The sequence below is a fragment of the Pristiophorus japonicus genome, chromosome 12 (assembly GCF_044704955.1).
Source record: "Pristiophorus japonicus isolate sPriJap1 chromosome 12, sPriJap1.hap1, whole genome shotgun sequence".
Lineage (NCBI taxonomy): Eukaryota > Metazoa > Chordata > Chondrichthyes > Pristiophoridae > Pristiophorus > Pristiophorus japonicus.
The window spans coordinates 169,007,612-169,035,318 of NC_091988.1; the positions used below are offsets into that span (position 1 = coordinate 169,007,612).

The following is a 27,707-nucleotide window of genomic DNA, read 5'->3' on the forward strand; positions in this document are numbered from 1 at the left end:
TTGTCCTTCTAGGTGATAGAGGTCGCAGGTTTGGGAGGTGCACTTGAAGATTTGCTGCAGTGCATCTTGCAGATGGTATGCACTGTAGCCAATGTGCGCCGGTGTTGGAGGGAGTGAATGTTTAAAGTGATGTCAAGATGCCAAAAGCAATCAAGCTAACCTCACGTCTAGAATTCAGCTCCTTTCTCCATGTTTGGACCAAGGCTGTAATGAGCTCTCAAGTCGAGTGACCCTGGTGGAACCCAGGTTATTGGTGAGTAAGTGCCGCCTGATAGCACTGTTGACATCTTCCATCACTTTGCTGATGATTGAGGGTAGGCTGATGGGGTGGTAATTGTATGGATTGGATTTGTACTGCTTTTTGTGGACAGAACATACCTAGGCAATGTTCTACTTTTTTGGATAGATGCCAATGTTGTAGCTGTACTCGAGGTGCAGCTAATTCTGGATTGTAAGTCTTTAGAACTACAGCCGGGATGATATTGTGGCCCATAGCTTTTGTTGTATCCAGTATGCTCAGCTGTTTCTTGATGTCGTATGGAGTGAATTGAATTGGCCAAAGACTGTCACTATTGATGGTGGGTATCTCTGGAGGAGGCCGAGATGAATCATCCAATCGGCACTTCTGGCTGAAGATGGTTGCGAATGCTTAAGCCTTGTCTTTTGCACTCATGTGCTGAGCTATGCTATCGTTAAGGATGTTCATGGAGCCTCCTCATCCATTTGTAACCATTCACGACTGGATGTGGCAGGTTTGTAGAGCTTTGATCTGATCTGTTGGTTGTGGGATCGCTTAGTTCTGTCTATAGCATGCTGTGTCCACTGTTTAGGCTGTAATCCTATGTTATAGCTTCACCAGCTTGGCACTTCATCATTAGGTATGCCTGGTGCTACTGTGCTACATTCTTCATTGAACCAGGTTTGGGTGCCTGGTTTGATGGTAATGGTAGAGCGAGATATATGCTGGACCATGAGGTTACAGATTGTGGTGGAACAAATGGGCTTGTATTCACTGGAGTTCAGAAGAATGAGAGGGATCTCAGAAACGTTTAAAATTCTGATGGGTTTAGACCGGTTAGATGCAGGAAGAATGTTCCCAATGTTGGGGAAGTCCAGAACCAGGGGTCACAGTCTAAGGATAAGGGGTGAGCCATTTAGGACCGAGATGAGGAGAAACTTCTTCACCCAGAGAGTGGTGAACCTGTGGAATTCACTACCACAGAAAGTTGTTGAGGCCAATTCACTAAATATATTCTAAAAAGGAGTTAGATGTAGTCCTTACTACTAGGGGGATCAAGGGGTATGGCGAGAAAGCAGGAATGGGGTACTGAAGTTGCATGTTCAGCCATGAACTCATTGAATGGCGGTGCAGGCTCGAAGGGTCGAATGGCCTACTCCTGCACCTATTTTCTATGTTTTCTATGTCTATGCAATTCGGCTGCTGCTGATGGCCCATAGCATCTCATGAATGCCCAGTTTTGAGCTGCTAGATCTGTTCTGAATCTATCCCATTTAGAGCAGTAGTTGTGCCACACAACACAATGGCGGGTGTCCTCAGTGTGAAGACGGAACTTCATCTCCACAAAGACTGTATGGTGATTACTCCTACCAATACTGTCGTGGACAGATGCATCTGCGACAGGTAGATTGGTGAGGATGCAGGTCAAGTAAGTTTCTCCCTTGTCTTGGTTCTCTCACCACCTGCCGCAAGCCCAGTCTGGCAGCTATGTCCTTTAGGACTCAGCCAGCTTGGTCAGTGGTGGTGCTACCAAGCCACTTAGTGGTGGACATTGAAGTCCCCCAAAGTACAGTCTGTGTCCTTGCTACCCTTCAGTGCTTCTTCCAAGTGGCGTTTAACATTGAGGAGCACTGATTCATCAGCTGAGGGAGGATGATAGATGGTAATCAGCAGAAGATTTCCTTGCCTATGTTTGATCTGAAACCATGAGACTTCATGTGGGTCGAAGTCAATGTTGAGGACTCCCTGACTGTATACCACTGTGTCGCTATGCAGGGATGGTGATGGAAGAGTCAGGGACATTGGCTGAAAGGTATGATTCTATGAGTATGACGACGTCAGGCTGTTACTTGACTAGTCTGTGGGACAGCTCTCCCAATTTTGGCACGTCCCCAGATGTTAGTGTGCAGAACTATTGAGGGTCCACGAAGCTGGGTGTGGCTTTGTTGTGTCTGAATCCAATGCTGAGGTCAATGCCGGGTGGTCCATCCAGTTATTTTTATTCTTATAGTTTTTCTTAGCGGTTTCACCCAACTGACTGGCTTGTTTGGCCATTTCAAAGAACAAAGAACAGTTATCAACCACATTGCTGTGGGTCGGGAAAGGACGGCAGGTTTCTTTCCCTAAAGGACATTAGTGAACCAGATGGGTTTTTACGGCAATCCGGTAGTATATCATTTTTATTCCAGATTTATTTAATGAACTGAATTTAAATTCCCCAACTGCTATGATGGGATTTGACCTCATGTCTCCGGATTATTAGTCCACTAGCCATCATCATCATAGGCAGTCTCTCAGAGTCGAGGATGACTTGCCTCCACTCTAAAAGTGAGTTCTCAGTTGACCGTACAGTCTAATTTAGAACCTACAGTCTCTGTCACAGGTGGGCAGACAGTAGTTGAAGGAAAGGGTGGGTGGGGAGTCTGGGTTGACGCACAATCCTTCCGCTTGGTTTCTGCTTGTTCTCAGCGACGGGACTCGATATGCTCAGCATCCTCCGGATGCTGTTCCTCCACATTGGAGAGTGGGGATATTGCACTTTATCAAGGAGGCTTTGAGGATGTCCTTGAAGCGTTTCCTCTGCCCACCTGTAAGCTCGCTTGTCGTGTTGAAGCTCCACATAGAGCACTTGCTTTGGGAGTCTCGTGGTGGGCATGCAAACAATGTGGCCCACCCAACGGAGCTGATCAAGCATGGTCAATACTTCAATGTTAGGGATGTTTGCCTGGGCGAGAACACCGACGTTGGTGCGTCTATCCTGCCAATGAATTTGCAGGATCTTGCGGAAGCAGCGCTGGCAGTACTTCTCCAGCGTTTTGAGGTGTCTGCTGTATATAGTCCATGTCTCTGAGCCATATAGGAGGGTGGGCATCACTACTGTCCTGTAGACCATAAGCTTTGTGCCGGATTTGAGGTCCTTGTCTTCAAACACGCTCTTCCTCAGGTGACCGAAGGCTGCGCTGGTGCACTGGAGGAGGTATTGGACTTCATCGTCAATGTCTGCTCTTGCTGACAGTAGGCTGTCAGGTTGGTACCTCACCATTCTTGGCCAGCAGTGGGGTAGGGCCTTGGGTGCTTGATCTGTAGGTGGTCTTGACTGCATTGCAGAATCTATGAATGTCATGGTTGTTGGCTAATTGCTGGATCTCCACCCACCATCTGTTTTTTTAGGTCGCGGGCTTTTTGTTGGACCTCGGCCTTCAGCCGTCTGCAGAGATGCTGCCTTGCTTTTGTGTTATATTGCTATTTTAAGTTCAGAATTGCCTTGCGCTTGCGGCTGATTAGCTCCTAGATCTCCTGGTCATTCTCATCAAACCAGTCTTGGTATTTCCTGGTCGCGTGACCGAGCATCTCTTCGCAGGTGCTGATTATGGAGACCTTGAGGACAGACCAGGTGCTGTGGGCACTATGCGTCTCTAGGTCAGCAAGAGTCACCAGGTTAGCAGTGAGGTGCTGCCTCAATAGAACTTCCTTATTGTCATGTATGTACATGCTGTTTGTAGACACCAGATGGTGTCATTCTTGGAGGCCATTGAGCAGCACGCACATGGTGCTGCTCAGGTATAAAAAGGCCAGCCATTTTGTGACCTAAATAAAGCAGAGCCAAGGTTGTACCTTGCTTAGTTAAACAGTACTCAGTTTGAACCTTTATTGCATACATAACATTTGGCAACGAGAATACAAGAACCTTTGTTTGCAAAATGAGTATGATTGGATTTTGAGAGTAATTCGTGGAGGGAGACGATTGGGCAGACTTGGTGAGCCATTTGAACCAGTACTTCATGGCCATCAATATGAAGGGGGTCGACGATGCAGATTGGCGCCGGGCCGTATTCCTCAGTGTGTGCGGTTCAAAGATCTACGGTCTGATAAAGAATCTACTCATGCCTAGTTATCCAATAGAGAAAATGTACGAGGAGTTGTGTATATTGGTATGGGAGCACCTCAAGCCAGATGACGGCATCATCATCTCGAGATACAGGTTTTATACACACGTCGATTGGAGGGCCAGAGCGCAGCAGAATTCGTTGCTGACCTGAGACGTCTAGCGGGACTGTGCCAGTTCGGGACGGTGTTGGCAGACATGCTGTGGGACTTCTTTGTTATTGGTATCAACCATGAGGTGATCCTGCGCAAACTTCTGGCGGCGAAGGAGTTGAATTTAAAAAGGGTCATCTAGATCGCTCAATCATGTATGACGACGGACAGGAGTTTAAAGCAAATATCAGTGAAGAACCGAACCTCGGCAAATACTGTAACTGCAATTGATTCGGCGTTCAGCAGAGCGGCACATGGCAGGGCCTATCCGGCAGCGTTTGCGAATGATTCGGCATTCGTCAGAGCAGCACATGGCAGGACCTATCCGGCTGCATTCGCAAAACCTGTGGCTGCCCAAAGTCCGCCAGCGGGAATGTATCCGACTTCTCAGTGTTGGCGTTGTGGGGGAAATCATCGGCACCAGCAGTGCTGATTTAAGCAATATAATTGCAAAGGCTGTCTGAGACTGGGGCATCTCCAGCGCAAGTGTCTGTAGATGAGCAAGCGAGCTGCGACACAACACGTGGAGGACGAGAGTCAGACTAGCGCAGATCCGGATACGCAGAGATTCCAGTGGAGGAAGTGTATGGACTGTACTCTTTCATAACCAAGAGTAAACCAATTTTCATTAATGTGAAGTTTAACGGGATACCAGTATCGATGGAACTGGACACAGGGGCGAGTCACTTGATCATGAACAAGAGGGCATTTAATAAGCTGTGGGATACTAAGACTGTGAGGCCCAGGCTGAGCCCTGTTAATGCTAGGCTGCGCATGTACACCAAAGAACTGATAAAAGGTGATTGGCAGAGCACAAATTAACGTGTCGTATAACGGTGCGGTTCACAAGTTACCGCTGTGGATTGTTCCAGGCAATGGCCCAACACTGCTCGGTAGGAGCTGGTTGGAGAAAATCAGATGCGACTGGAACGACATAAAGGCATTGTCATCGGAGGAAGATACATGTGCTCAAGTATTGAGCAAGTTCCCCTCGCTGTTCGAACTGGGTAACAGCAGCTTCACGGGAGCCAAGGTGCAGATCCATGTCGACTCAGATGCAAGACCTGTCCATCATAAAGCTTGGGCAGTGACGTATATGATGAGGGAGAAGGTCGAAAATGAACTGGACAGACTCCAGCATGAAGGGATCATATCACTGGTCGAATTTCCAGAATGGACCAGCCTCATTGTTCCTGTGCTGGCACAGTCAGAATCTGTGGAGACTACAAGGCTATGATCAACAGGGTTTGAAAACAAGATCAGTACCCGTTACCGACATAGTGGTGAGCGACAATGGGTCGTGCTTCACCAGATAGGAGTTTCAGGAGTTTGTAAAATTTAACGGCATAAAACATGTAAGGTCAGCACCGTTCAAGCCTGCGTCCAATGGGTAAGCAGAACGTGCAGTACAAATCATCAAGCAAAGCATGAGGAGAATAACCCAAGAGTCATTGCAGACCCGCTTGTCTTGCATACTGCTGAGTTACAGAACAATACCCCACACACTTACAGGGGTCTCATCTGCTGAACTCATGATGAAAAGAGATCTTAAGACCAAGTTATCTCTTGTACACCCGGATTTAAGTAATCATGTTGAATACAGATGGCAGAGTCAACAAGACTACCACGATCCATCAACTGTGTCACGTGAGATTTCTGGAAATGATCTTGTATATGTGTTGATATATAGTCAGGGTCACAAATGGATTGCTGGTATAATCATGGCCAAGGAGGGCAACAGAGTATTTGTTATTAAGCTCAAGAATGGGCAAACTTGCAGGAAACACATGGATCAGACAAAGCTGAGGCACACAGAGGAGCCAGAGCAGTCGGACGAAGAAACCGTCGACGACCAACCAACCTACCAGCAGCCTTCAGTGGACTCAACGGTCATCAGTGAACCCGGAATTTTCATCACGGACTTGTTCAATAAAAATGGACTTGCAATTCCTGACATGGCCACTGCCACCCCAACAAGTCAGCCATCCAACCACCAGCCACAACAGACCCCGCACGTTCACCCAAGGCCGGAATCGAATTGAGACGGTCAACTCGGGAGCGTAAAGCACCGGCTGTCTCAACCTGTGAAAGGCTGTGATAAGATCTCAGAGGAGGGTATTGTCATGTATGTACATGCTGTTTGTAGCCACCAGATGGTGTCATTGTTGGAGGCCACTGAGCAGCACGCACATGGCACTACTCTGGTATAAAAAGACCAGCCATTTTGTGAGTCAGCCACTTTGGCCTAAATAAAGCAGAAGCAAAGCAAGGTTGTACCTTGCTTAGTTAAACAGTATTCAGTTTGAACCTTTACTGAATACATAACACTTATCATGGCCTTTGAGTGCCTCTGCATTGACTTTCCTACGGCATTGTTTCTGTTGCTGTCGCTGTTTCAGAGCTATATTAATGTTAATGATGGAGCAGATTAGGCGGTGGTCCATCCAGCAGTCGCCAGCTCCTATAATGGCGCGGGTGATGCGCACGTCCTTGCAGTCCCTTGTGCGGACAATGATGTAGTTGAGCAGATGCCAGTGCTTGGAGCGAGGGTGCTGCCATGCTGCCTTGTTCTTGTCTCTCTGACGAAACAAGGTGTTGGTAATGGCAAGGCCATATTCAAGACATTTTGTCAGGAGCAGGGTACCACTGGAGTTGGTTTTCCCTGCCCCCTCTCTGCCGATCACATCTCTCCAGAGGTCTGTGTCCTTTCCGATTCTGGTGTTGAAAGGTATCCAAGACGACTGGAGACCTACATGCTTGCGGTGAGATGTGAGCTGTAAGCTCGATGCTGAGCAGCGCCTTTAGGAGAGATGGTGAGAAATCTGAGCTGAGAGCAAACACTGGGGTCCCATTCACGCTTTTTAGCTACACCCCACTCCATCTTTGTTTCTTGGTGGGTTACAGGAGAGAGGATGGCCGCCGCCATTACACGCACCATGTGTCCGCCACCATTACACGCACCGTGTGTCCACTGCCATTTCACGCACCGTGTGTCCGCTGTGATTCCTCCATCTGTCCTCGCCTCCGTAGTCGAGCTGGACCGGTGGCCAAAGGGAAGTCGAGATGCCAATGGGGGAGGGTCGGCTCTGCACCACCCTTCTCACCACCGAAATGTCACTGGGATCAGGTGTGAGGGCAGAGAGAGAGCGTAGGGTCCAAACCTGTGGTCAGAAGCTCCCCGGACACCGACGGTGATTGAAAGGAGTAGCTGAATCGACTACATCCAAGGTTTAGCTGGCGGGGAACCCCATACTCGTGTTCAAAAGTCTCCAAACCAAATTACTTAGATATCACACAGGTAGAAATCACTCCAGCAGTGCACAAGCCTACATTGGGATGTGCCTAAACCTTGGATCTTGCCAACTTGCACTTGAACTCCCTGAACTTGGATGAGTGGGCTGTGTCTCTCGGGAGAGTGTGGCCCTTGCAATTGCCAACTGTAATAACTACCTGTGTGATTTCTCAGTAATTTGGTTTGGAGACTTTTATAAACACTAACATAATCACAATGCTATTAAATATTGCTAAGAAATAAAGTTGTTTCGTAAATTTTATAAATATACTGAGAGAGGAATTATGCAGCCAGTAAATCCATAAAATACACAGTATATTACCTAAAAAATGACCCGATGACCCCTTAGCCAATTAAGCTAACTGCTCATCAAAGAACCACCTTCACATTTACCATCCACATTTAAGGATTATTCGATACCTAAAATTTGACTCGCTTGAACTATCATATTAATCGGTCCGAATTATATTCACATTTACACAACCAACAATGCTTCAGAGGATCAGTGCACTAATGAGTAAATCAGTTAAATTTGCCAAAGCAATCATAGAAGTCAGACAACAATCATTAACTGACATTTCTTTATTAACACATTTAGTATAATACATAGTATTTTATTAAATATTAAAAGTATGCAGATAAAATAATTGATAGAATTAATAAACTAAAGATTACAAAGACAATCCAAGTGTGTCAGCATAACTCAGCATTGCTCATCACAAAATAGTTATGTTCAATGTCCAAGGTTAACAGCTGTTGTGTATCTGTAAAGCATGCACTCCAATGTTCCGCCACCAGGGAGTGCATCCCCTGAAGTCCCAAGGGATCCCAGCATCCCTTGGGAGCACTATATATAAGCCGGCCCCTCAGGCCTGTTACTCACTCTGGAGTGTCTGAATAAAGACTGAGGTCACTGTTACTTTAACCTCCTTGTGTGCAGTTTCATCTGTGTTAGGAACACAATAACAGCAATGTTAATTTTATTGTTAGACGCGTTGTATACCTGACGTTAACAAAACTATTTTGAATGGCAAGTCTATTGTGTATGTTAAAGTCCAGTTAGTTCCGCGCTTATTGTTGAAGCTTGCTGCTTTGGCAATAAACCATTAATGTTATACAACCTTGTCATTCCAAGTTGGCATTGTAGATTTGGTGGTCTCACCTCATTCTGGGAGGTTCATGCTCACCTCAGTGTGACATGCAATGAATCGTTTTAGTATTACTTCTTTCTTTCAATGTCTGTTCTCTCAGTAGAATTAAAGTTACTTCTGTTATCAAACTGAACTCTTACATACAGGTGACACACTGCCTCTGGCTAGAGTTCATAAACTTAAAGGGCTAGAAATTGGCCACCTTAGCACCTCCCGTTATCACCTCTGGGGGGGAGGGGCGATAACGGGGTGCTAACGACTTACCAACCGGGCGCGGAGAGAGGATCGACTCCCACCATATTCAACAGGAAGTTTGCTTCGGTGGAATGGCATTGCACACCAATCTCCTTCACCCGGAGAAATCATCGCCATACTCATCACCCCAGACATGAGCTTGGGTTCCACCCCCTGCAGCATCGCCGGGCGAAGCTGCAGGAGGCATTCGTCGGGAGGCCAGGCGCTTTGAGGGTGATGCTTAAAGGCGAGATGGCCGAAGTAAGTAAACAAAAAAAAATGAATCCTTGGTTTGATTTATTTTTTCGTTTGTTGCCAGTGATCGATCAGCCCGGCACTCTGCCACAGTGCATTGGGCTGATGGGGCCGCAGCTGCTGTCGAGAAGGTAAATCCTCTTTTGCAGAGCCTACAACGATGGCCCTTCCCGTAAAGGGAGGGAAGGAGCCTTCCAACATGGCAGCCCTGCATGGCCCATTGTGCAGCGCTGCACAAGTACTGCCCCACCTGCTGCCTCTTGCGCTCCAGGAAGGAAATGCAGCATTTAATTTAGTGCTCCACTTCCCAAACACCGAATTCTTTTAAAACATTATCAACTGGCACTAATTTTTCAAATTTTAAGAATTAGCATCCCAAATGGGGTGTTCCTGAATTTCTCCCCAAAGTCTCATACCTGACACTTCTCCCCTTGGTGGTCCTGCTTAACAATGCAAGCTTTTAAGTCTTCCTAACCTCCTGTAATCTCTCTTTTTCTCTCTCTCTCAAAAATCTATCCATCTAATTGTATGACTTTTTCTGATCTTGTCTTAAAAACATCAACTTTTATACATTTCATTCTCAAAGTAATCGTTCCACCTCTCATAAATCCTGATCAATTTAAGTGATCCACCTTATCATAAGGTGTCAATATCTTAGAAAGGCATTTATAAATAGCAATTTTTAATTATTTGAGAAAACCCAGATCTGATTAGCTGCAAAAACTTTCAATTTCTCAGTTTTGAGCAATGGAGTTTTACACAACAGTCTCCAAAGTCATGAGATGCCTGCCCACTCCCATACTGTATAAAAGCTGCTAACAGAGCAGTCTGCATATATTTCTTGTCATCTCCTGTATAATTGCTGATGTATGTTGTTATGCAAGTTATAGTTTTCACCTTGCTCTGTGGAACTGCAATACCCAGAATACTCTGACAACCAGGGAGCAAAATTACCATGGGTCACAAGTGACAGAATAAAAATTTAAATATTTCATTTTTTCCACTGAATTATACAGTTTAAACCATTAAATAAAACTATTGGAGCCAAAAATGTTTTTAGAAACATAGAAACATAGAAAATAGATGCAGGAGTAGGCCATTCGGCCCTTCTAGCCTGCACCGCCATTCAATGAGTTCATGGCTGAACATGCAACCTCAGTACCCCATTCCTGCTTTCTCGTCATACCCCTTGATCCCCCTAGTAGTAAGGACTATATCTAACTCCTTTTTTTTGTGGGGGACTGATGTTTGAGGTGGGGCTACATGGGAGTGTTCTTGAGGCACTTTGATTCTGACCTCAGACATCAAAGTGGAATAAAAAACTCACTGGGTAATGTTACACTAATACCTTCGGCACAAACTAGAACTGCACTGTGAAAAATAAGGGATGGTGAAAAACATACCTTTTATAATCATGTAAATGGTTGGGCCTATACTCATTGGAGTTCAGAAGAATGAGAGGTGATCTTATCGAAACATGTAAGATGAGGGGGCTGGACAAGATGGATGCAGAGAGGATGTTTCCACTCATAGGGGAAACTAAAGCTAGAGGACATAGTCTCAGAATTAGGGGCTGCCCATTTAAAACTGAGATGAGGAGGAATTTCTTCTCTCAGAGAGTTGTAAATCTGTGGAATTCTCTGCCCCAGAGAGCTGTGGAGACTGGATCATTGAATATATTTAGACAGATAGACAGATTTTTGAACAATAAGGTAATAAAGGATTATGGGGAGCGGGCAGGGAAGTGGAGCAGAGTCCATAATCAGATCAGCCATGATCTTATTAAATGGCGGAGCAGGCTCAAGGGGCCAGGTGGCCAACTCCTGCTCTTATTTCTTATACTCTTATAAATAGCTGTAAAAGGAGAAACAGTTTCAGCAAAGAGGAAAGAATAAACAAATAAAGTACTTTTATCTTAAGCAACATATTGTAAATCTACTATGGGAGATAGAGCAAAACAAATATTTTATAATCTAAACAACTGAGAAAGTGTTTTTTTGTCAAGGAAGGAACAAATTTTGTAAAGCGGCAGTAAATAGTATTGCAAATATTCTGTGAACCCTCCATCTTCCATCATCAGTAAGTTCTGTAACATTTTTACATCATTAGTTATGTGATGGGCTGTTTCAGTAAATTTGCTTAATTACATCAATGGTTGAATCATTGTCACCTTTAGGCTAGTTACCCATGAACAATGCCATTTTGTTGAAGTCAACTAAAATCTAACATAATAACCACTGGGGGAAAATAGTCCACCAGAACCACTTGATGGAGAACATGACACCTTTCTGTAATTCAACTTTTACTTTTCCAGAGAAACCAAGAGAGCCTGAGGGAAATAGATCAGGCTTCCATACACCAGTCCAATTGAGCCTAATAGACTCAGGCAGCCAGGTTCAGTGGTCGAAATGCTGGTTAATGTTCTGATGTATTATTAGCTCTTGACCTTCCCCATTTCTTCATTCAAGAAAAATAAAACTACAAGTCTGTTTACTCTCACCAATTAATAACTTAGTGTTATTGATATCAAACTAATTAATTACCAGATATAATGGGCCCAAAATTCCATATTGCCTTTTCTTGGCGCTGTTTCAGATAAATGGCCCTATCCCTGGCCGAAAGGAACTCCCGCTGCCGCCCCTCTCCCCGGCTTGGCTTCCACCTCCCCCCGGGCTTGTTTGGAAGCCGACGCTGCGCTCCTGTGTCCTGCCGAGGGAACGATCCTGATGGCCGCACTCCCAACACTGTGCCTCCAGCCCAGTGAGCAGCGGTTCGGTGGTGGAACTTCAACTCGCAATTTACTGCAATAAATAAAGTTTCTCTTTTCACTCTGCACAAATATTTTTAATTAGTTTGGATATAAGTCTTGCTCCCTCCCTCCAAAACCTATAACTCAGCTCTGATGAACAAGATGGCGTCTGTAACGCCAATTTCTATCTGACTCCGATTTGGTACGGTAAGGTTTCCCCAGCGGCGTTTTTGGAAAAAATCCTCATTGGCGAAACTTGCAAAAACAGGCAAAAATGGTGTTATGGGTGGGTTTAACCCCGAGTGATGTCATAAAAACCTTAACTTTAAAAAAAAATCGGCCGTTACCTGTTAAGGATGGCATTATACCCTTGGTGAAACTCGCAAAATTAAGTTAGCTCCAAAAACCACTGATACTTCCAAACATTTGGTGCTAAATGGTGGTGAATTTTGGGCCCAAAATAATAGTAATAAATGATAGATAATCAAATGTATATATATTTTAAAATTGCCTGGAAAACCAAGCACATTTTGTCATATACTGTAAGCACAAATCAGTTGTTATTTAAATATTATTTATTTGAAAATGGAATCTTAGCAAAGCATTTTGTCATATATGTATGACTGATCTGTATAAATTTGATGCAATTTTTACATTATTTATTTTTGTTATTGACTGCAGTATGTGGATAAAGCTCTTTTGCTTACCCAACAAAGCATTAAAAAAAATATGCATTTTGAAACAGTGATAGATACTGGGGGATAAAACTGCACTTGTTTAGCTGTTGATGCCAATTTCAGATCAGGCAAGCCACTTATTCACAGCGCCATCTCTTGGCCTTGTGCGATTATGACAATACTTCGATCATATTACAAGACTCCAAAAGCTAAATCTTCCATTTACATCTGAGCGGTCAGCATTAAACACAAGGTTCAGCCAATTTACAACGCAACCTTGCTGGAGAACATGAAATAAATTCCAAGTTGTTTACAGACCGTGAATACTGATGTGTCACTACCTTTATTTCTGTACTCACCTGCAGATTAGCAAAGATATAATAATGAATTTGTTGCATTTTTTCTTTCTCAATTACATTGTATCTATTGCTGATTTTACTATTTTTCTCTACAGTTTAAACTCAAAAAACTGCTCTGAAACAAATAGAAACATTTCAACCTTTCGTAATTTGTTTTGTTACTAAAAAATAAACTTCAGGCCCAATTTTAACCCTCTGCTTCCAATGAGAATGGGGTGCACGAGACATTAAAATTGCAGGGTCACATGCAACCAATCCTTGGCAACATTGCAACGCACATCATTTCAACAGGCAAAACATGGCCAGCATGCAAGCCCCTTGCCCCAGGCAGGCAAGGGCATCACTGACGTTCAAACGTCATGATCTGATATTGTAACTAGCTTTCAGTGAGGTTGGCGCCTCGTGCCAGCCTCGCCAAGGAAACCCAGGGTAGTGCAGCAGCAGGCCCATAAGTTTAGTGATTTTAATTTTATTAAAGGTTTCCTTCTGGGCCAGGAGCAGCAGTGGTGTTCCTCCAGGCCTCAACGAAAGCTAGGCTCTCCCCTACCCCGATCTTCCCCCTTCCACCACGATCGCCTCTGGAACCCCTCCCAGATTTACCTTTGATGGGGATTGTCTCCACAGGTGTTTGATGCTGGGTTCGGGCGGGAGTTGCACCTAGCTTATTTACATGATGCCTGGCAATTAAAATGGTCTGACGTTTGCCCCGCTGGTCCTACGCTTGCTCCTCACCCCCAGTTACAATCAGGGCTTTTGTGTCAGATCCACAAATTTGCCATTACTATATAGCGAGCAGCTAAAACCTTAATTTATTTGATGTAATGCAAATCAACAGATACACATCTGTAGAAACTCATCGGGGGAAAAATTCTAATCTGAATCCAGGAAAATTCCATTGGGGATTGGAGACTGAGATTTTCCACCCACCCCTAATGTCAAGGGGATATAACTGAGGTACTTCCCAGATGTCCCCAGGAGATCCCATTCAATCTACCTCCAGAGAGGCCCAGCAGAACGTACATTAGGTTATATTATAGGTCTTCCAAACGCTTTAAAATGTTATTAAGGATACACTAAATGGTATGACTCTTAACAGTGTGGAAGAACTGAATCATCTAGGGGTGCAAATACATTTTAAAACTTACATTTAAAACAGATTAGAACATAGATTACTTTCCCACAAGTTGCTATTGGGGCAGATATAATGCAATTCAAAAAGGATTTAGATAACTATTTGTAAATTAATATAAAATAATACGGTGCAAGGACAAGAAAATGCAATTAGAATGGAGAGCTTCAATTGAAGAGTTAGTAAAGCCAAGGCTAGCTCAACTGAAAATGTCAAAACAGATTGATAGATTTTTTTCCATTAACTCTGTTTCTCTGCACAGATGCTGCCTGACCTGCTGAGATTTTCAGCATTTTCTGTTTTTATTTGATAGATTTTTGTTAGGCAAGTATATTAAGGGTTACGGAACCAAATTGGGTAGATGGAGTTAAGATACAAATCAGCCTTGATTTAATTGAATGGCAGAACGCTCGAGGGGATAAATGGCCTACTCCTGTTCCTACGTTCCAGTACAGGCACAACGATGGGTGACATGAACACCTTGTATCAATGGACTAACAGGGTGGTCCCAGGGAGCAGCAGAAAGAGTTGGGTGGGGAACGAGTGGCCAGCTATAGACCCAACCCGTACAGAGATAGGGAAATTCTGGTCAGGGTGGTGGATTGCTGGTAAGCCTTATTTCACTCTCTCTTCTACTGCTATCCTGCTTGATTTCAGGCAGGATAACAGAGGGAAATCCACCCCTTAAATTCTTCTCATAGTAGTCACTTGTGGTTATTTACTATCCTTAAGTGATCAGATAAATCAAGGAGGAGCCCATTATACTATAAATTGTACATAGAACATTATGATGGGGTTCGCTATAACAAGTGACCATTTTTCATTTGCTGACAGAAGCTTTTCTTACATTGTGCTATAAATATAATCACTGCACCGATAAACTAGTTGTAACTTTTGTATAGTTAATGCAATGAAATTCTTTCAATAATTGGTACACCATTTTTGTACCAAGGAAAGAAAATACTGAAAATGAAGATGTGCTCTCCAGTTGCAGTCATTTGTCAGATTCCATTTTATTTAAAATGTTCAGTGATACAAAATTATACCTCATTTGCAAACGTTTCAATATAGAATCATTTCAATATTTCCAATGTTGCAGAGTTGATTCAGTAATTAAAGGATTAACATTTCACTAAGTAAAACAATAATTATATTGGTCTGAAAATTGCCATGGCTACAATTATATCAATGGGCCAGTAGGAGCAATGGTGTTGCATCAATGAGTGATGATTTCAGGTGCAAAACTGGCTTTGTAGCTCGAATGTCAAGTCCCGAACTGACTCCCAAGTGTACTACAGCAAAGTGGTGAGAGAGCCTCGCCAGGAGCCAATCTCTCGCTGCTTGCGATTCATAGCCTGTAATTGAAAAATTCAAGTAGGTCCATAGATTTCCACAGCCTTTTACAAAGAGTTTGGAGTCTTTTTTATTATGAAAAGGCAGGTTTTCCCTCCATACGCTCCTATCAGAAATATAGCTATTGGAGGAGCAGCGCTCTCTTGTGGTGGGCAGATTGTAAGTCGCAGTCCACAGTATAACTCAGCCTAGCTTTGCGCTCTGTAGTTCCCCATCTCAGATCCATATTCTATGGTATAAATGCAGCCCGAGACCTATTAGTTGTCATTATATGATATAATATTATGGGGCAACAGTCTTTTGTATATATTTTTAAACCATCTAACAACCTGAGACATTTTTGAAAAACAAAGTCGCGTTTAATTTATTGCCAATATTAAAACTGCATTTGGTGTATAATCTATATAGTCATAATTAAAACTTCTGCTAATATACATCAAGAAGAGACTCTTAACTGGTGTGACCTTAACCAATTATTTTCTGGATACCCAAGTTAGCACTTGGTAGCTCTGCTGCAGACCTGTCCGATTTATCTTAGCCCAGAAATTACTGTTGGTGATGTTAATGAATGGACGTTTAATACATTCCTCTGCCCACTATTTCAATGGAGGCGTCTATTTTACATTGGTTAACATCTCCATTAAAATAGCAGTCACATGAATATAAATCTGTTGCAGGTTCAGCTGCTAATATCACCAGTCATTTCTGGGCTCTTGTCTTCACTTGATAGTTTATTAATTTAATTAAAAGGAATACCTTTATAACTGCAAAGAAAGGCAAGATACTGCGGGTGCTGGAAATCTGAAATAAAAACAGAAAATGCTGGAAACACTCAGCAGATCAGGCAGCATCTGAGGAGAGAGACACGGGCCCGGATTTTTCGGGGCTTATGACTGTGTACATGGCCATAAGTGCCCCACAAGTCCCGGGTTTACGCATGCTCGGAGACCCGGAACTTGCAATGTCAAGAATTTTCTTGATAGATGCTCCGCATCCCCAGGAAAGGGATAACCGCTGATGGTCTATTTGCCCAATTCTTGCCCAGAGAATGCCAATGAAACTCTTATGCCTAGTTAAAGCAGAATAAAGCCTTCTTTTACCAGTGTAAGGGTGAAAGTAAATATTAAAATACATTTTTTTTAAATAATTTTAACATTCAAAAACCTGTAAATTAAGTTTGTGTTATTTTTGGCCCCTTGAAAAACATTTACATTTATTTTTCAAAAAATATATATTTTTAAATGTTTAATTAAATTCTATTTTAATTAATTTTAAATATGTAATTTTTTTATTTCAGCACTGTAAAAGTATTTTTTGGAGGTGATTCCTATTAAACTTATGGGGATTCCATACGTAAATGAAATCCCCATAAGCATAATGAGAATCCCCTTTGTGATTGGTTGAGCTGGCCGGCCCACATGACCCCAGAATCGATTGCGAGCCGCCTGCGCCCCTGGGATACGTGGGCCTCAACACAAGCCTACGCAGAGAGTGCAAGTCTCAGTGGATCCAGGACCATTAGGGAGGTTCATATTTTTATTGCGGTTCAGAGGCATCCGCCCGCGGGAAGCCTCTGACCACAAATTCAGGCCCATGGAGTTAATATTTCAGGTCGATGACCTTTCTGATAAAAGGTCACGACCTGAATCATGAACTCTACTTCTGCCTGACCTGCTGCATGCTTCCTTCATTTTCTACTTTTATAACAGGCATAGACTGGATTGAAATATTTCCCTTTACATTTTCTGCTTGATAATCTAGTTTGAATGTAGCCTAGATTTATGGTTTGAAAATGTCCTTTCTCCAATAGCTGTTAAGGATCCCAAGTGTTTGGGCAGTCTCATGTAGCGCACAGCACAAAGCCTGCCATAATTTGGCACTAATCCCACTCAGTAAAGAGGAAATGATTAGTTAACGTCATTGCCTCGTCATAAAATTTTATAATAAAGATACCTAGGCACTTACCACCATCAGTCAGTCTTCCTTTACACCTGCACTTTAAAAAAATTGCTGAACAAAAGTAGCCCGAGAGCACTTGTATTGTGTGAAATGCCTCTGGTAACATCATGAAGTTTCATTCTAATGACATCATGAATTGGGATGCGACACAGGGCTCTGGAGCAGAATCTTATGTCAGCGAAGACGATTTTATAGAAAACATAAGCTGCCACTGACCAGTAGTTTTGTGTTATTAAACAGAAACACGGAGAAGCATCAGAGAGGCATCATGCCTTTATAACGGAGGTGAATTACTTTTTCATTTTCAGGATAGTTGAGATGGGAATTAGAAACACTGATGTGGTACAGAGTGTTCTGTGAAGGGAGGAGAAAGAACTGCCACTGGTTTTGGAAAAAACTGGTTAAAATCAAATTCTGCCAGTTCCATGTTCAGATAAGCATGGACTGTTTTCAGTGGTGACCTGGAAACTTGGACAAGAGCCAGCTTTTCATTTTAGTAGGGAATGGTGACCTTAGTGCTTCCGATCTGGCCTGACTCCAGCTTCCTTTCAGTGGGTCATTTTATTTCTTGTAAGTGTCACATTCCGACAAAGATTACAGTGTGGGCTTTTAAAATAGCATAACGTTATACAAAGAGGCTTAATTGGATCTGTAAAAATTGCAACTCTAGTTCCTCACCATTTGATAGATTTGTAAAAAGTTGGCAAGCCCCCTGAACAATAGATGTCAGTATAACCCATGTTTGTCCCAGGGCGAGAAAAGGTAATCAAAAAAAACTCAAATATACAATAAAAACAGATTAAATGTTCGCAAAGTTTCCCAGCAGTAGAATAGAAGTATAGAAATTATTGTTGGCATTAGTGAACAAATATTTAACACATCTTTATGACATTCATGCAAATGCTTAAGCTTTTGTCTGCTAAATTATCAATAATGATTTCTAGGCTAGAGTATTTGAAACCGTTTTGATTTCTGAGAATAGATGTGGAATAAATCAGCTTTTTGATCAAACATCACCTTCATCATTCAATTGCTTCCATAATTTCCATCACAAGTGTACGGGGTCCAGTCATGATAATGTTGCTGACTGTTTTGTACTCCAAATGCATCACATTCATGCTGTTCACAGAAACAACAAACTGTCTGACCTGATATAAAACAGAAAATATATATTTTTTTTAAAAGTGCAATATATACACTGCATGACAACATTCACACTGCAGTATTGGGCTATTCCCATACACTTCCCTCACAAACTATTGGCAATTGAACCCACACATTGGCCTGCCACAGCAATTGTTAGGCCAACGAACAGTACCCGCAAGTTGCTGGAAGAGGGAGATGAAAATGGCATGGGGTCCTCTATAGTGGATCTGGGTGAACAGGGGAAGCAACTGTGTCTCTCCTTACCCAATCAGACTGAAGGAGTGAACAGTGAACAGAGGTGCAAGTTAGAACGGTAAATTCAATGTCAAATCATGTACAGAAAGAAAAATAAAGGGCTCTATTTTTGCCACGACTGTGCGCCGTTTTTTGGCGTCCAAATGTTTTTTGGTGTGAAATACTCATTTTCCAACCTTCGCCAACATTTGGATGCCGGTGCCGGTGCCAGTTTAAACATTTTTGGCGTGGACACAAGTCAAAACGAGATCAGGCACCGTTTTTCTGGACTTAATCGATTTTGGCCATCCACAATTTTTTTCAGTGCAGCGCACATTGCCCAAAAATCCCGCAAAAGAAAAGCTTATGTTAACTTAAGGAATCAGCGCAGCGCACAAGAGGCAATAAGAATACACCATAAAATACCTTTGTTTCCCCACAGGGAACTCTTTGGAGCAAGGGAAGATGATTTCCGGGCCGAAAGGACTGCTCCCTCCCTGCAAACCCAGGCCAAAAGGACTGCTCCCCCCCCAGATGGACCTGCTGCAATCCCAGGCCGAATGCCCCTCCCGCTTAGTCCCGCTTCCCCTGCGAGTTGAAGATTGGGAGCAGGAGGACCATTCGGCCGGGGATTGCAGCGGGTCCAGCAGGGGGAAGAGGATCTTCGGGGGCTTGGGATTGCAATGTCCAGCTAGGGGGCGGGAGGGGCAGGTGAAAGAGGTCCTTCAGGAGTCCAGGACTGCAGCGGGTCCAGCGGATTTCACTTTTTAAATGCTGGATTATGTGGGATAGAAATGAGCAGGTTAATCATTTTGGGGTGCAGAATACAGCAGTGTTCAACTGCTAATGATATATATATCTTGGTAAAGTTATCTTACGATCGCTAGTCCCTCAGTGTGAATGTCATTATCAAAGACAGGAGTGGGCTTCAGCGTCTCTGGTTGCTATGGCAACTTCAGCTTTTCGCACATGTCCAGAGCGTTTTTGGCGCAGACTTGAAGCTCTGCCTCCAGACTAACTTCAGAGAGCACTGCGCCAAATTCAAATAATTCTTTGACGCAAGTCCCGATTTTTTTTCCCGCCGCAAACGGGCACAAAAAAAATCGTCCGTACATCCTCCTATACGCCAAAAATCATCAAAGAGGAAAATAGAGTCCAAAGAGAGGGCAAGAAAGACTGGATTAAGAGAGAGAGAAAAACAGAACAAAAATGTAATTATAAATTTTTTTCAAATCTTAAGCTTAGCAAAAACAGCATCTTGCTGTCTGGCTACCATTAAAATGGTATGAAGTTCCTATACTTGCTCTGTAGATATGAACTAAACTTGCCACAGAAAGCTAGGTTTGTCCATTTCAGTCCAAGAACCATTTTAACAGCAAGAATTGTTAATTATTGTCAGTCAGCCTCTTTGGCACTGAAAATCAACTTTTACGAGTGTGAAGTCTCATTCCTTCAGGTTTTAATTATTGTTGGAGATTTAAAAAAAAATGTTAACTTTAAAAAAAAATGTTCTTTGTCTCTTTCTCTCTTAATCCCATATTTCTTTCCCTCTCTTTATTTTTCTCTCTGCACCTGACTTAACATTGAATTCGCTATTCTAACTGACACTTCCTGATTCAGACTCTTCACTGTTCATCAATAATTCTTCAATCTGATTGGTTAAGGAGACACACAGTTGCTTTCAAAAAATGATTAAGAAAGGGAAGATAGACTATGAAAGTAAACTAGCATAAAATATAAAAACAGACAGCAAGAGTTTCTATAGGTATATAAAAAGGAAAAGAGTGGCTAAAGTAAATGTTGGTCCCTTAGAGGACGAGACCGGGGAATTAGTAATGGGGAACATGGAGATGGCAGAAACTCTGAACAAATATTTTGTATCAGTCTTTACAGTAGAGGACACTAACACTATTCCAACAGTGGATAGTCAAGGGGCTATGGGGGGGGAGGAACTTAACACAATCACAATCACTAGGGAGGTGGTACTCAGTAAGATAATGGGACTAAAGGCAGATAAATCCCCCGGACCTGATGGCTTGCATCCTAGGGTCTTAAGAGAAGTAGATAGTGGATGAACTGGTTGTAATTTACCAAAATTTCCTGGATTCTGGGGAGGTCCCAGCAGATTGGAAAACTGCAAATGTAACGCTCCTATTTAAAAAAGGAGGCAGACAAAAAGGAGGCAGACAAAAAGTGGGAAACTATAGACCAGTTAGCCTAACATTTTGTGGTTGGGAAAATGTTGGAGTCCATTATTAAAGAAGCAGTAGCAGGACATTTGGAAAAGCATAATTCGGTCAGGCAGAGTCAGCATGGATTTATGAAGGGGAAGTCGTGTTTGACAAATTTGCTGGAATTCTTTGAGCATGTAACAAACAGGGTGGATAAAGGGGAACCAGTGGATGTGGTGCATCTGGACTTCCAGAAGGTATTTGACAAGGTGCCACATAAAAGGTTACTGCACAAGATAAAAGTTCACGGGGTTGGGGGTAATATATTAGCATGGATAGAGGATTGGCTAACGAACAGAAAATAGAGTGTCAGGATAAATGGTTCATTCTCGGGTTGGCAATCAGTAACTAGTGGGGTGCTGCAGGGATCAGTGCTGGGACCCCAACTATTTACAATCTATATTAACGACTTGGAAGAAGGGACTGAGTGTAACGTAGCCAAGTGCGCTGACGATACAAAGATGGGAGGAAAAGCAATGTGTGCGGAGGACACAAAAAATCTGCAAAAGGCCAGACAGGCTAAGTGAGTGGGCAAATATTTGGCAGATGGAGTATAATGTTGGGCAGTGTGAGGTCATGCACTTTGGCAGAAAAAAATCAAAGAGCAAGTTATTATTTAAATGGAGGAAGATTGCAAAGTGCTGCAGTACAGTGGGACCTGGGGATACTTGTGCATAAAACACAAAAGGTTAGTATACAGGTACAGCAAGTGATCAGGAAGGCCAATGGGATCTTGGCCTTTATTGCAAAGGGGATGGAATATAAAAGCAGGGAAGTCTTGCTACAGTTATATAGGGTATTGGTAAGACCACACTTGAAATACTGCGTGCAGTTTTGGTTTCCATATTTACAAAAGGATATACTTGCTTTGGAGGCAGTTCAGAGGAGTTTCACTTGGTTGATTCCGGAGATGAGGGGGTTGACTTATGAGGAAAGGTCGAGTAGGTTGGGCCTCTACTCATTGGAATTCAGAAGATTGAGGTGATCTTATCGAAACCTATAAGATTATGAGGGGGCTTGACAAGGTGGATGCAGAATGTTTCCACTGATGGGGCAGACTAGATCTTAGAATAAGGGGCCGCTCATTTAAAACTGAGAAGAGGAGAAATTTATTTTCTCAGAGGGTTGTAAAATCTGTGGAATTTGCTGTCTCAGCGAGCTATGGAAGCTGGGTCATTGAATAAATTTAAGACAGAGATAGACAGTTTCTTAACCGATAAGGGAATAAGGGGTTATAGGGAGCATGCAGGAAAGTGGACCCGAGTCCATGATCGGATCAGCCAAGATCGTATTAAATGGCAGAGCAGGCTCGAGGGGCCATATGGCCTACTCCTGCTCCTATTTCTTATGTTCTTCTGTTCACACACGGCCCAGATGCCCTGTAGCAGACGTGCGCCATTTTGGTTCTCTAATCACAGTAAGTTCCAGTGCAAAACCCAAAGAAAGTCTATGGGCAAGTGTAAGTGTAATGACGTGTCCACCTCAGAACAAAATCCAGCCCAACAGATTATTTTACATTTCAATAACAGTCACGGTCCGTTATCTTCAACTATGAATATTTTGGTAATTTTTTTATATAATAGTAATCCATTTTCTATTATAATGTTTTTAACAAATGAATAAATACCAGTACTATATTAATTAAATTCCTGCCGCTTTCCAAGAAAAGTGAGCGAACAGATTAGAAAATGTCCACCGGCTGTAAAATAATTTTAGAAACGAACATTGCTAATTTTACCAATGGATAGATAAATAACAACCGCCTGTCAAATCTTGAGTTTCCTGACATGCAATAGAAAGCTGTTGTCTATAATCACTACTTTATATTGTAGCAATTCTAGTCACATGTTACTATAGCATGAAAAGACTGCCCAATAAATTTGGTATAAATTTATAAAAAGATCAAAACCACCAAGGGTTCGTTCTTGCCACTTCTACAGTCCTCTATATTGTGTCTCTTCATTCAGCAGAGCTATGATCTCTGATTCTTACTCGCCAAACTTGAGGTAGGAGCTCCAGGAAGCATTTACTTCGACAGATTTAAATTGGAATTTTATTGATTTATGTTTTGGAATGGGATGGACCTCAAATTTAATGCGTTGTGTTTTGTACTTTTACTCCAACATCACTGTACTTTAAAATACCATATTGGAACTATACTTTCAAGTTAAATTGCTGATTCATTAAGAAAAACAAATAGAGGGCTGCATTTTAGAGATATATAAATCGGGATCAGTGTATAGGGATGTCTCCCGAACTGCGTGCGATCCCTAGCCATATTTTTTTTTTTACTAGTTGCAATCCATGCTTAGCGCACAAGCTCAATAAATATTAGTGTAAAGATAATATCAGTCGTTGTAAAATGCCTGGCTGTCAAAACACTTATTTTATTTCTTTGAGGTATAAGATTAAAATGAAGATCCTAGAATTGCAGAAAAATGATACCCTCATGGATTTATTTAAAATAGAGGCAACATTAAACTTTAAATTTATTATAAAGTTAAGCCATTCCTCACTGTTTAGTGATAGAGCTGGTGTGCGCCTGTGCCTGCTTAAGAAAATGATTAAGATATTGATATGTTAGTTATCTTTGATATAGGTATCCTGCTGAGCGATTGATTCTGAGCTCACCAGCACCATTTTGTAACCCACCTGTGCCATCTTGTAACGCATCGACACCATTCTGTAACGGTTTATGTGGCAACGGCAATCAAAGTAGTATTAATCTAGGAAATTCGAGACCGTCATTGATTTTGAGGGGGAGGGGTGGTGGGGGGTAGGGGCGAAGCAACTATAACTTCTTCACCGAGGGTCTTTGCGGAGCAGCGCAAACGTCCCAGGAAATGGCGTAGAGAGAGTCATTCATGCCATGATTTCCTGGAATCTCTGCACCATAATAATGCTGCATGACATAAGTTTTCAGGACATTTGGGGCCTATGTTAAAAAGCCAAGTGTCATTCTGCTGGTCAGTGATGCAAGACCATGACAGCGAGCAGCTGTCCCAATAAAAGCCCCCACCACCACCCCTGCCCCGCCGATGTCACCGACAGATGTTTTCCTGGAGGCTTGACACGTTAATGTAATACTCAAGAAACCTAAAGTTGAAATTTATAAACATATGAAAATATAAATAATAATTGAATCCGGAATGCAAACTATAGTATAAACTAACTGAAACCAGCAGTAACACACTTCATGCAGCAGGTGGAGCAACTGAGAAACACAGATGTCAAAAGGTGCACGAAAGCGGATCATGAATCCACTGAGGTTGCATTGGAAGATTATGTGACGTTCAAGAACGGGGTCTGCAACAGAATATTATTGTACTTGTAGAATGAAACACAATATTCACAATATGACAGATTTTACCCTGTTCAGCCTGCAAATTAATTTTCACAGTGGGTTATAAGAATATGAAATGCATCATCATAAGTAACTATTGAAGCAGAGTGAAGCACAATACTTAAGAGGGAATTAGATGAAAATTTGAAGAAAAATATTAAAGTGTAGAGGGAAAGACTTGGGATTAGAGTAAATACCTATAATGGGCAGCTAGCATTGGCTTGATGCCCAAATAGCCTCCTTTAGCTTTGACATTTCTATGAGTTCACAAAATGATACTCATTTTTTTTTCTAGTTTACAGGAATATATTCCTTCCCTCGTGTACTTTATCGGACTGATTATTTGTATTGCCCTTTTTCTGGCATTCTGCGCCTGCATCCTCTGGATTCTGCCCCCGATGCCTCCCACCTGAAACTGGAACTGGAAGTGGGGCCCTGCAATCAGTCCGACCACATTGTTCTTGAGCGCCTGCGGGGAAAGAAGCAGCACAGTGGGGAGTGAGAGAGAGAGCTGAGCCACAAGCCGCCGAACCTCCCGCTGAGCCGCTGAACCTCAAGACGACGAGCACCGAGTCTCCCGCTGAGCCACAGTGGCGGCGGCCTGGGGGGAGGGGGGTGGGGTGGAGGGAGGAAGAGGAGAGAGAAGAGAGAAGAGAGAAGAGAGAGAAAGCACACCTGGGGGCGGGGGGGAAAAGACAGAGACAGAGTCAGAGACTGTGGTGCAGGGGGAGAGAGAGCGCGAGAGCCTGGGAGGGGGAAGGGAGGGAGAGAGAGAGAGAGAGAGAGAGAGAGAGAGCCTGGGAGGGGGAAGGGAGAGAGAAAGAGAGCCTGGGAGGGGGAAGGGAGAGGGAGAGGGAGAGGGAGAGAGAGAGAGACACACACGGGGAAGGGGGCTGGTAAGGCCATGCACTTACACTGCGGAAAGGGACTTTAGCTGGAGGAGGCAGCACATGTGCTGGGGGAGGGATGCACTTGGGTAAGGCACTTTGGCTGGAACTTCGTGGCTTTTGGGGAGATCTATCCTCTGTGGCTTCTGAAGTCAAAATGGATCGAATTACAAACTGGAAAGTCAGTCAGAAATTGGGCTGGATGGTTCCAGTTACACATTCCAGAGGAACTTCAGGATGTGGCTTATCCTCCAAGGGGACCAATCAGCAGTAATGTGATCATGGAGAACCAATCAGAGACAAGGTGGCCATTTTGGCATCTGTACTTTATTGTTGACTTACCTTTGTATTTTCCTATAAAGCTGTGCCTCGAATTGTTGGTCTGTATTCAGGGCAGTATTGACCGAAATTCCAATAGTTTAAATTTATCACCTGTTACTTTCCCTTTAAATTTCTCCGTCCTGCATTACTCATGCCACCACTCCCCCCCCCCCCAAAACACATACACACACACACAACGACTAGCCAGACTATACAGCACACCTTTAAAAAAAACTCTGAAGATTCTCACATATCTCAGAGGCCATTTTATAAATTCAACAACTATTCTGAAGTATGTAGAAATAATGGAACTGCAAATCTCCTTACAAGAGAGTGGGTTGCCATGTCTTGGCGATATCCGTATGAGAGTCATGATTCCCTGTATTTCCTTCGGTTGGCAAGCTTTATTGAAATGAAGCCTGTCAGGGTCGCCAAAAAAAAAGGGTCCGATCAATTTAGCAGTGACCCGAACGTCCATCTGGATCGGTTGCAGGCCTCTGCCCTCCTAAATTGGTCATCATTGCACCCATTTTAGGCTCATAAAACGGGCACAATAATATTGAATTTAGGCCCTGCCGAGTCTTCAATTCCATTCTGGAAGAAAGCCTCAATTACAACAAGAACACACAATGACAATTTCACAATTCTATTGGCACATAGGAATCCAGTTCACAAATGATTCGGTGCTTTTTAACTTAACCTTTGCTAGAATCTGATCTGGCAAAAAGAGACAGCATTTAATCTGCCGAAAATGCAAAGCTACCTGTCATCAATGTTTCAACATTCAATGTTGATATCAATGGTTCTGTGTAGTTTGGTTACTTTATGTGAACGAACTGGTTGCAATATATGGACATATAGAAAGGTATACAGTAATCAAAATATTAGTTAGACATTTCCATTATTATTTCATTTTGGTTGTTTTTAAATAAATCTTTAGTCTTACACTTAAAGTTCCGGACTTTAAACAACTGGTAGAGGCAAAGGAGAACATTACAGGTGCAACGACTAGATAGAACTAGATTTTGTGAAAAGTTGCTTAATTTTGATGTAACTGTAATACAGTAAAATATATACAAAAAGATAATTTCCTATTGGACCAATAGTAGATAAAGCCAGAGTACAAGCATTTGCCTTGTTTAAAGTTCAATGCCTGAAGCTCGACAGTAAAATAAATTGTTCGTGTTTGAGACTCGAATCTGGCTCGCTCTGGTAAATACTAGACTGAATCAGAGCCATAACTCGCCTCTGGCACTATTCCGGCAGTACATCAATCAAAGAACCAGTGAGGAAAAGCACTAGCAAGTACAGCTTCTGAAATATTTCATGACTTCTAGGAATTATATGCTTTTTTAAATGTAAGGCCATTAGTTTTATCCTCAATAAACAATGCTCTTAAACTGGTTAAAATGATCTCTGTCCTTTCATATCTTGATTTGAATGTTTATAGTTAAAAGATTTAATGGCCCGGAATTGTGGTAAGAGTAACGGTGAGGCAATCAACGCTCAACGTTATTATGGAGTAAATCGGACAGCAGCTTCTGGAGTCTGCACATGCGCAGTGAAATGCAGAAATCTGGAAGCTGCTGTCCAATTTGCCCTGCTCCTCCACAAGCTGCACTACATGGATACCTCACCGATAGATTCGACATTGGAATCCATGTAAGAGTGTGAAGTTATTTACCCTCTAGTTATTCGCTAAACACGTCAGGAAAAGTTAGGGTGAATTCAGGTGTAAGTGAATTTTTGACGGGGTGATAAGTCTTAATTAGTGCCAAACAACCTCTCCGGCACTGAAAATGTTATTTTACAAGTGTGGAGTCTCATTCAGTCAGAATTTGATTATCGTTGGAGATTTTTTTTTAATTAAAAACTAAAATGTTTTACATTTTTTTCTTCATCTCTTATATCTCTCTTAATCCCATCTTTCCTTCCCTCACTTTAGTTTATTTTCTGTATATGATTCTATACAAAATTAGTATGTATTTCCTGGTTTAGACTGTGTGTCTTAGTGTGGTTTCTTTAATCTGATTGGTTGAAGGGTCATGCTGTTTCTTGACTTGCTTACATAGGCCACTGATCCCGTATAGAAGGTGCTGTGCTGGATCAGA

At 42.6% G+C, this 27,707-nt stretch overlaps 2 protein-coding genes across 2 annotated transcripts in view; both read right to left on the minus strand.

Annotated features, from left to right (window-relative positions):
* Positions 1 to 18,495, minus strand: part of LOC139277543 (collagen alpha-1(XIV) chain-like) — a 216,192-nt gene extending 197,697 nt beyond the window's left edge. The window contains exon 1 of the mRNA XM_070896129.1: positions 18,452 to 18,495. The gene's annotated coding sequence lies outside the window, so the exon portion shown is untranslated. The remainder of the gene's footprint in view (positions 1 to 18,451) is intronic.
* LOC139277545 (DEP domain-containing mTOR-interacting protein-like) overlaps positions 16,673 to 27,707 on the minus strand; it is a 78,461-nt gene continuing 67,426 nt past the window's right edge. Inside the window, exon 9 of the mRNA XM_070896130.1 lies at positions 16,673 to 18,582. Coding sequence (XP_070752231.1) covers positions 18,457 to 18,582 — 126 coding nt within the window. The 3' untranslated portion in view covers positions 16,673 to 18,456. The remainder of the gene's footprint in view (positions 18,583 to 27,707) is intronic.